The sequence below is a fragment of the Eucalyptus grandis genome, chromosome 3 (genome assembly GCF_016545825.1).
Source record: "Eucalyptus grandis isolate ANBG69807.140 chromosome 3, ASM1654582v1, whole genome shotgun sequence".
Classification (NCBI taxonomy): Eukaryota; Viridiplantae; Streptophyta; class Magnoliopsida; order Myrtales; family Myrtaceae; genus Eucalyptus; species Eucalyptus grandis.
The window spans coordinates 20,548,543-20,558,746 of NC_052614.1; the positions used below are offsets into that span (position 1 = coordinate 20,548,543).

Sequence of the window (10,204 nt, forward strand, 5' to 3'; positions counted from 1 at the left end):
CTCTCGCTGCCCTACTAATCTTGGAAAACCTGCGAGTCAAGGGATTGCTACTTAGTATGAAATCGAAAAGTGGCAATGATTCAACCGTCGAGTTTGAATTTGACAATATACAAAGAACACAACATCACGTTTCAATTATTAGTAGTGTGAGAGAGAATTAATTGACGTGCGGGAAATGCTTTCCGTAGAGCAACATTAATAAAGCCATAATTTACACGATAATTGTGGGAACATTAATAAAGGCATCGACTTAAGCTTGACCAATGAACTTGTTCTGTATTCGACCTTTTAAGTGCTGAATTAAGTTCGAAAGTGTTACATTCTTGTGATCAAACAATAAAATACTGCACAATAAATAACAACAGACGAATCAATGGTTCGGGCCAACCAGTGGACCCCATGACTGATACCCACTGTTAATCGCATATGACACCTGCTACAATGCCAATGATGTTCACGATAAAAACTGTGGTCGGAGGAATGAGAAGCGATGTCATTTGAACACAAAGCTCAGCAAAGTCTCCTTCCTCATCGGCTACTTTCGAAGTGACTGAAGTTGGTATCAATGCCAGCAAGCACTTTAAGAAGCCCTTGGAACACAGCAAAAAGGTGAGCAGATGTACCACCGATGACCCAGAATTGCTCATTCCTCCACGAATCCTCAATGCTGAAACCACTCCAACGGAGCTCAAGAATACCAGTTGCGAAAATTGAGACGAAAAGGAGAATGAACCACATGCTAGCAAAGTTGCTTATCTGCAATTTTTTTTTTTTTTTAACATCAGATCAGTCATCAAATGAAAGAAAAGAGGAAACAATCTCTAATTACGCTGAAATTACTAACATGTAGCTCTAGATAGTCTAGCGTAGAGACAACTATATTTAGTTTATGAAATTAGTAGTATAGCATGATAAGGAGAAGCACCAACAGCTAAAGCCGGTTGCTGCCCTAGAATTGAAGGTTGAGGATTCATCATCAGGGTGTTGGGGATTGTGTAGTCTCTGCTCCGATCATTGTTAACCTGGAAAAATAGTTAGCATATCAGTCAATTAACAATCTCCCACCTACTTTCTTCGAAAGTAAAAATGTAAGAGAACAATATCAGCAAATTAATGTTCGCATATATTCAAAGGCAAGACAAAATTATTATGACACGCCGTATATATCTAACATAGAAACTGAAATGCAGCACAAAATACTAAGACAATTATTTCCAGCCAGTCATAACAATTCACCAAGCTAATAAATCATAACCTCCCCCACAGAATAATCAATGAATAACAGATGAATAAACAGCAGATTCTAGAACTGTCTAAACGAAAATGACCAGGCTTCCGTACTATTTTATCTTAAAATAACATTAGTACATTCTCACAAAAGGAAGCGCTCACAACACTTGCTTCAGTTTTCAAATTCCCACCAATTCATGATATAAGAACAAATTACACAAAATGCCTCATGTTAAAGGGACCAAGTTTAAATCATGCTAGCACCTAAGTTTATCTTTCAAAGCAAGGGAAACAAGAGAGTTCAGATTCCCCGAATGATGACACAGAAAACACAACTGCAAATGGGTGTGACTTATATACGGTCACGTTGAAAATGGTAACACCAGATCCAAGGAGATGAGCAGAACCTTGAACGTGTGGCATATTTGAAGTCAACAGCCAATGAAAGTTCTTGTTGCCAGAGACATCAATGAATGTTTCACCACTTTTCTCAAAGTGAAACAGCTTATACTGGCGAAATAGAATAATGTCATCCCTTATTCATCAGGTTTATACATATTTCACGTCATTCGCCCTTCTACAGGGAACAGATTTCACTTTAACTGTTTTTAAGTGAAAACTAAAAACAAGTGATTGACATACTAGTGACTCTTTGAATGGTAATCGCTCTTGATCAAATGGTCAATTGGAAGTGGCATCTTTCAAAATTCAACTGGAAAACTTGATATAGGAGAGGGAGTTTTGCCTTTTGTATCAAAAGCAAGGAAGTGTACATCCACGGTGTAGGATAGTCACAACTTGCTGAGATAAACGTAATACAGGGGGCAGCAGATGTAATTACCTTTATGCTAAGATCTGTATGGCGCGAATACGAGATATGGAGTTTGCAAAACCCCCGTCATATATGCAATGCCCTTCCAAAGCTTCCTTTGCAACTCCAGCTGTCTAAACATCTGCATGGACAGCAATGTGACAACCAACATGCACTTCATTAAATGCATGCATATTTTTCACCCTAATACAAGAAAGATATTCTTCATCCAGAAAAATTCACTGCTCTTACTAACCAGGGTATTGAATCAATGCTTGGACCCCTCCATTCTTGTCAAACATGGCAATCTTCACGTACGGGTCCAAAAGCTGAAAAGACTGAACCGGGCGAAATTGGTGACAAACTTTTAAAACACATGCTTACCCAAGAATGCAGATGAGAGAATTAAAAATAAAATAAAATAAAATAAATACCATGTGAAGAACATCCAATGTTACTGCATACTGCATATTCTCTATTGATGCGAGAAGGACATTGCTCTCAGGTTCTAATTTTTTCCCATCCAAGCCAACACTCAACTGCAGCATACAATGCAATGTTTGATCAAATCAATCAAATCATAAGGCAGACAAAATAATAAGCCCACCTCATTCTAACAGCGGATGTGATTACAACAAAGCAAATGTTGATTTTTGATTCCTTACCTGACCACTGCCATCTATAGCAGATGGAGCAACAGGAAGGTATGGATTAGTGTAGTCCCTGATAAACAAAAAAATGTCCATGGTAAAATACACAGTCGATCAATCAAGAAACGGACATCAAACAAAGGCTTGGTATAAAAAACCCAATTAGAAAGTCACCTGCTCCGATGGCTCTGGAATTTCACACACGAGATATGTGTGGGCTGAATATGTGATCCGAGGGTGCATGGCCCCATGTGCTCAGGAAGCAAATAGCTGTGAACCAAGACAAAGTCAGTCAGTAACCTTCATGTGAGTGCACTAGAAGAGAATATGCTATCGCAACCCAAAAGAAATTCTCAAAGCACATGAACATGCCACTCTATGTTAAGAACTGCTTCTTTGTAACTAGAGAAATTTGATTTTTAGCTTAACTAGGAATTATTCTTTAAACACAATATATAGGTGATAAACTCATGCCAAAATATGCATTACTTTGGGCAACATGTACCAGTTCCAGTTGGACAAAATACCATGTCAAAAAATTAATACAACCGTCACCTAGGAATGCATCTTCCATCAAGGGCATTTTTTGCAGAAGAAGCAGTTTCGGCATTTGAAAATTGCACCAGGGCCTACAAACAAGATTTTAGTCAAGAATTTTTTGCTTAAATTATAAACTCTGTACAAAACCAAAAAAAAAGTCATCTCAGTTTTTGTCACCTGGAATCCAGCAGTTTTCTGAAAGGTAGTAATCTTGTGAACAAACCCAAAAGCTGAGAAGACCTGCATTACCAATTAACCAAGAAAATTGTTCAGTATAAGAAGATTTTCTATCACAATTGGCTGCGATATTTTAATTAGTTTTTTCTTTTTTTTGGGTAAAAGCGATATTTTAGTTAGTTGTATTCTTGAGAAAGCTTAAATTAATTCAGCAAGTTCGACTGAAAATTTAAGGTGTTCAATATTAAAAACTTGCCAAATGAAATGAAAATTCCATCCAAACAGCCAAAGCTAAACCTAAAGTCAAAAGCTAGAGCCAAGGCTAAAAATTGATCAAAAACAGGTTCAAAGCCACCCCAAACACAACAATGAGCTTTTCAAGACATCAGCATGGTAACACAGACAGTTGCTTTTATCGAAAAAGAAATTCCAACCCCTATCCCCTCTCAATATCAGTGTTATAAGAGATATCATCAGAATGTATTCAAATGTTACTTTCTGAGAGAAACAAATATGAAAATTTACACAAATACGTACCAAAGTCAGAAGCATCACATGCAGCATTTAATTTGTTTTAGATCAAGAGATTGGTTAATGATTTCAAAAGTACATCTAAATCAGCAAAATGTTGCTAGAAATCTCAGGTTTGGCACTCCAAACATAACAAGGATCACTGCCCAAGCATTTGCAAGCAATAAACACCCTATGATGAGCTGTCAGTGAATTTTTCACATTGAGAAAAAAGAAAATCTTTCATGCAACAATGAGATTTATCCAATTTGATACGGAGGCGTCAAAATCTTCCTAACAACTCTTTGACGTAGGGATCAGGCGTCAACCTCACATTATTGAGCATAGGCTTGTGGGTTTATGATTTTTTGTTCGTCGAAATTGTACATGATTTTCATACCGTCCAAAATTCCCGGCATGTACTACATGGAAGGGCAAAAATGCAGGGCTGAACATTTGCAACCAAAATCGGCGAGTACAAACAATCTCCCAGAAAGCAAGTCATGTATCCCCAAAAGAAGCACGACTCATACAGCTTTTTGATCCTACTTGGACAACCTCGGAAAAACACAAATCCCATTTTTCGTGCCACCAATTCTTTATCGAAGCAAGGAACAATTTCAGCAACAGCATCACCTTTATGCTCGCATAAGGTCCTTTCAGCCACCTTCCGATCCAGCCGTTCTCAGATTTTACCATACACTACTAGAAAGCTCAGGCCAGTGAGAATAAATGCGTTCAAGCACATGGCATAAGCTGACCTCCCTCAAGTTCATTAGCGATTATGTCAACGTCAGCTGCATTGATCTTCACAGTTCCCTGCAGGTTTAAGATTAGTTCCACAACTAGCTAATGAGGTTTCATAAAATTCTACATGAACGTACTTTATGAGAAGTGAGAAAAATTGTGGCAACATCAAAAGAGGTTCTCAGAATCTGCATGGTACTACGCATGCTGAGGGGGAGAGCATGGACGTACAACAATCGCAAAGTCCTATCGAAAGTTCCTCATTTGAGTAAAACGAGAAGGTATAATCCTTTCGTAGACCCACATGCTATTACATCTATCCAACACAACACAACACAATTAATCATAATGCAATGGATCAAGGCATGGAAAATATAAAGAAAAATATCCATAATCCTTTGGCAAAAAAAAAAAAAAAAAAAAAAAAGATCAAAACCTGCTATCACCACATGTCCTGGAAAAGTTGCGTTGCTGTATTAGTGGAACAACACTTGAATTAAAATTGCCAATGCCATCACTAATAGAGCTGACGCCAATAAACTATATCCGTGCTTTGGGGAAAAAATCCCAGTTGCTACAGAATAAGCACCAAAAATTCTGGTCATTAAAAGGCTTCAGAATTTTATAAAATAATAAAATACGGGCTAGTCATACAAGTGCAGAGAGAGAGAGATAAATGCATGCAGTTCGAACATGTTGGTCAATCTTACTTCATCTCTTTATCACCTTTGGTTTTCAGAATGTTCTTCCTAAACCATCTTGACCATGTAGTTCTTATCAGGAAAAGGAAAAAGAAAAAAAAGAACAATCAGAAGATGTAGGGGCAAGTGACACAATAGATGGAGTCATTTGGCACCTCGATGTTGACTCGTCACATCCTGGGATAATATAGATCACTTTTTGGGCTCATTATCAACTAAAAGGTCAACCCATTATCCCTCACGCCTCGGTCTGAATCTAGACCATCAACGCAATTACAACTGTCAAGGAAGGCCCTTATCAAAATTAAACCAGCCACCTCGCATCCAGCAATCACTAAACGCTATCATAACGATGTTTTCATGATTTCAATTAACAAGTCAATGACAGGCCAACGGGCTTAGAGCAAGACATAGCCTGCATATCATGTCCTACGAGAGATGCCTTATTCAAATTAAAAAGTCTAAGCGACCCTCAGCATGTCCTGGCTGAATAATATTAGAAACAAAGAGAACTCATGAGACATAGTAAAACAAAAAAGAAAACAAACCTCTTGTCTAAAGGAATTTATCAATTCTTCTGAATATTCTTGCATCGAGAATACCTTCTTTGCCACATCCTGCAATTGGATCAAATACGAGAGAAAGTTAAAATCCGACCAAAAAAAAAAAAAAAAAAATCATCATCGGAGATCACATAGGTCTATACCATAAGCATCGCAAACACACGGAAACAAATATGACCAAATGATCTCGGAGGCAATAAAAATCTACACTTTGCATGACAATAATCAATTGAGACTGGATGCATTTGCCGTGCATCTCAGCAAAGTTATTGGGAATATACATATAAACATCAATATGGAAGAACAACAGATCTGGCTTTTCAAGGACTATCCATGATTTGCAACAATAGCACTCATTTTAGAGCCTTTTCGGAGTATGTCCTACGGCATGATGAATAGCCAAACCCAAGATTAAAGAAAAACTACGGGCGAAAAGCATACTACTAATGACATTTCAGGCATATTTGAACTCCTATAAAATCCCTTCCGTCACCCCGTCGTACAGAGAGAAAGAGAGAAAAGAGAAAGCGAGGAATTACTGGACAAGCCGGTGCCGGATTTGGAGCTAGAGGGGGCGCGGTGGTTCGCCGGTCCCGCGGTGGTTATTTGTCGAAGAGAGGGAGGGGGCGACAGAGACGCGAGTAGAGAGAAAGAGTAAGGACGTACGAGTTGGGGCCGGAACCGGAGCCAGAGGTGCGGCGCGGTGGTTCGCCGGTCGGAAAGAGGGAGGGCAGAGAGAGAGGAAGGTCGCACGCCGGAAGGCAGAGAGAGAGGGGGAGGTCGCACGCCGGTCGGTTGCTCGCGGTCGTCTCGCCGGTATCCTCTGGTTCGCGGTTGCTCGCGGTGCTTCGGCGGTCGGAAAAGCGAGGGCGAGAGAGAGGGAGTTCGTCGGGGAGAGAGGCGCAAAGAAAGAACCCGCGATTGTAAACCCTCTCTCCGAAGCTCTGATACCGGAAATTTTCAAAATGAGCGCCTGAAATTGTGGGTCCCACGAGGACACGTGTCGCGCTGCGAGCGCCTTCTTGTTTGCCACGTTGATACATAAGACGTACCCAATATTTTCTCCTCGGACGGAACCCCCTTCTTCTTCTTCTTCTTCTTCTTCTTCTTCTTCTTCTTCCTTCCTCCTGCTGGCTGCTGCTTCACCCACCACCACACCGCCGCCCCACGCCCTACTCACCAACACCTCTTGGCCATCGAACCACCACCACCCACTGCTCGTCCGATGAGCCGTCTCGCTGTTGAGCTCAATGAGCCGTCGCGCCGTCCGTGCCACTACTCGCCGCTGAGAGCCATCTCCCTTGACATCACCGTTGGACGCCGTCACCCCTCGCTCGCCTCGCCGCTCAGCCGCTTGCCGTCAACGCCGCCATTAGACGTCGCTCGTCCCCGCGGTGGAGGCTGCTCGCTCGCCCAGCCGCCCCGACGTTGCTCGCCGCTCGCCCAGCCGCCTTGACGCTGCTCGCTCGCCACTCGCCCAGTCGCCTCGAAGCCGCTCGCCACTCTCCTAGTCGCCCCGACGCTGCTCGCCGCTCGCCCAGCCGCCTAATGAGCCTTAACTCCACACCCCTTCGCCTCCGCCTCCGCCTCCACCTCCACCTCCACCTCCACCTCCAACTCAGTTGCACCCCCACTCTCTCTCTCCTTCCGCCTGTTTGGTCGGGGGCAACGTGGGACGCCCTCGGAGACTCCGGCGGGGGCCTACCAGCTGATCGACGATGAAACGGTAGGGTTGGATTTATCTCAGTTTATTTGGATTTTTAGCTTGCAAAATGTTTTTGTAGGACGTATGACAGTTGAATTTAACTAAAGTCATTTAACTCGACCATGTTATGTTCATTTTAGTGACAAGTGGACCATATTTTTCTCATTGAGCCTTCCGTATGTAAACCTGGGATTTGTTAAAATAGCATGCTACTGAAGTGAGAGAAGCTGAGTCCAAGTTGTTCTTGTCTATTATGTTTATGCAATTTCAAGGGAGTATGGCATTAACGTAACTTTAGTCTTTTACCTTTTGATTCTATTGTAAGCTTCTATTTCATTTCACGAGATCCCAACAAATGGAGCTGGTTTGATTGAGTATATATGCCATCCTTTTCGGTCCCGAATGTACTGTCCGTCGCATGAGCATGACAACACAACTTGATGTTGTAGTTGCAAGCGTTTGGAGGTAGTGGTCTAGGCTAGCACAAGTAAATGCAATGCCATGCTTTGTTCCCACAATCTTGCGGATTGTATATTTTAAATGCATTGAATCAGCTGTACTCATTTTTTTGTTTTTCTTTCTTTTGATATTTATTTTACCTCGACGGTCGTGGAACACAACATACATATCTTTGGGAGATGGACGAAGTTTATGCCTCGAGTGCATGGAATCTGCTATCATGGACACTAGTATTTGTCAACCACTTTATCATGCGATCGAGACTACTATGAAGGAATGAACATGAAATTGGATCAGCAAATTCCAATGCTTTTGGTTGAAAGACAAGCACTTAATGAGGCTATTGTTGGAGAAAAAAATGTACGACATGGTATGAGGTTTGGGTTTTCTTTCAAAGTTGGTGTGCCATTCTGATGCTAGTTTTCTGCGGGGCCACCATCACATGCCGAGACAAAGAGGTTTATGTCTTTCCGAGGAGCAAGCGTGTCCAGTGTATGATATTGGACATCTACGATTTTGCTTTCGGGAAATCAGAGTAAATCCTTGAGCAAGATTCACCTGTTCAATTTTACACTCGTTTCATTGCTTTTGTATTCAGGTTCACCCGAGACTTGGAGGCCACGGGCTTGTTGGAATGAAAACTCAACCTAGAAATTGACAAGGAAATGCGAAGTTACAGCCATTCTTGTTCTTTATGGTCTACCGAGGTAAGTGTGACTGAAAAGCTCTTGTTTCACAAAGTAATGAATATATTTATTAAGTACACAATAGCTCTTCATATACATGTTTTAAAAATTTGTAGGTTAGAAAGACTTCTTGAGGATGAGTTGACAAACAACTGCATATTTGACGGGTCTTCCTAAGTAGACGATCTAAACTTTTCCAATGCATAGTTGTTAGGAAGTCCCATTGAGCTGTGACAGAGAGACTTTCCCAACATAGAGCTTCAGAAAAATGGTCGATGCTAATGAAACTTCTTGTATAGTTCAATGGATGCTTATACTTCATTTCGGAGTGATGGCATTATGGGTCCTGTTATGGAGAAGTACGTCTTGGAAGTGAAAGTGTTGTGATAAGTTGGCGTGGCCATTTCTCGAGATAAGTATTGTGAAAGTTTTGCTTAACTAAAGATGAAAAAAAAAAAAAAGAACTTGTAAGAACACGGAACCGACCACGGAACTGTAATAGGGTAGGTTCCGGGTTCCAAGTTCCAACGGGTAGATTCCGGGTTCCAAAAATTAGGAAACTGTACCCCAAGGTAGGTTCCGGGTTCCGGGCGGAACCTGTAAGGAACCTGGAATCGCTCACCCCTAGTTGTGGTGGATCTTTGCTCTCCGCCTTCTCCCTTTTGGCTTCGTATTGGTAATGGTTGGTCAGAATTTTTTTTGCCTCGGTAGGGGTGATTTTAGATTCTTTATGGGTAATTGACTGAGTGTTAAAATATAGAGAGAATTATTTAGAGTAGTACGCGGTGTACGGAGATTCGTGACCATTTGAGAATCCACTCATGTTTTAGCAGAACCAGAGGATTGAGATGTAATTTTCCAACACTCATAGCTGAATAAAGTACATTCAAGTTGGACAACTCTAAAATAGTGAAGATTTGTCTAAAATATGCAATCGGGTACCTCTATTAGCTCCTCCTTTTAAGAGCCATATAACAATTCCAATGCAACATTTAATATTCTCAAGGATATTCGATGGTAGGCACCATTCAGCAAAATTAGCTAAAACCTTAAAAAAATAAAAAAATAAAATTAGAGAGAGGGGGAAAGGGATGGTGCTGCAACACCTCTGTGGATAGCAAGGGAGACCAACCATCTTGCATTCACTCGCAAGAGGACTATTAAATTAATGTCTCGAGTTTGAATTCAGATAATGCTTTATTAAACTGAATTTGTCAATAAAGATTTCCTCAGTAGATTTCAAATTGAATGAAGAAGCTCTTCTTTTCTTAGACTTCTTATAGTTGCATAAAAGAGAAAATAAACTAGAATAGAAAAAAAAAAAACAAAGGTTTCTCTTATTTTATTTGCAGGAGGAGCCGAATCCCTCTGCAGGTTATCCATGGTGCACACAGTATTCTAGGGCTGGGTTTCTTTTAGCCGATG

The 10,204-nt window shown here is 41.0% G+C and overlaps 1 protein-coding gene and 1 long non-coding RNA gene across 2 annotated transcripts; both read right to left on the reverse strand.

The window, feature by feature from the left end:
* Positions 1-250: 250 nt before the first annotated feature.
* LOC104454731 lies at positions 251-2,183 on the reverse strand. The gene is made up of 3 exons (XR_005549221.1): positions 2,072-2,183; positions 930-1,022; positions 251-756 (listed from the first exon to the last, which is right to left on the reverse strand). It is a non-coding gene; the product is annotated as an uncharacterized LOC104454731 (long non-coding RNA).
* Positions 2,184-2,292: 109 nt separating this feature from the next.
* On the reverse strand, positions 2,293-5,986 carry LOC104443206 (polypyrimidine tract-binding protein homolog 2). Its single transcript, XM_039309427.1, has 9 exons — positions 5,915-5,986; positions 5,102-5,239; positions 4,555-4,737; positions 3,409-3,471; positions 3,247-3,320; positions 2,866-2,961; positions 2,707-2,764; positions 2,476-2,580; positions 2,293-2,379 (listed from the first exon to the last, which is right to left on the reverse strand). Exons 3-9 carry the CDS (start codon positions 4,615-4,617, stop codon positions 2,293-2,295), a joined length of 546 nt encoding a protein of 181 aa, XP_039165361.1. The 5' UTR covers positions 4,618-4,737; positions 5,102-5,239; positions 5,915-5,986.
* Between the last annotated feature and the right edge of the window lie 4,218 nt (positions 5,987-10,204).

Excerpts from the sequence above, each read along its gene's own strand:
- LOC104443206 (XM_039309427.1), bottom strand. The coding sequence starts at position 4,617 with ATGGTAAAATCTGAGAACGGCTGGATCGGAAGGTGGCTGAAAGGACCT. Across the intron at positions 3,321-3,408 it reads AGAAAACTGCTGGATTCCAG|GCCCTGGTGCAATTTTCAAA; the intron begins GTGACAAAAACT and ends TCTTGTTTGTAG. Across the intron at positions 2,962-3,246 it reads GATGGAAGATGCATTCCTAG|CTATTTGCTTCCTGAGCACA; the intron begins GTGACGGTTGTA and ends CTTGGTTCACAG.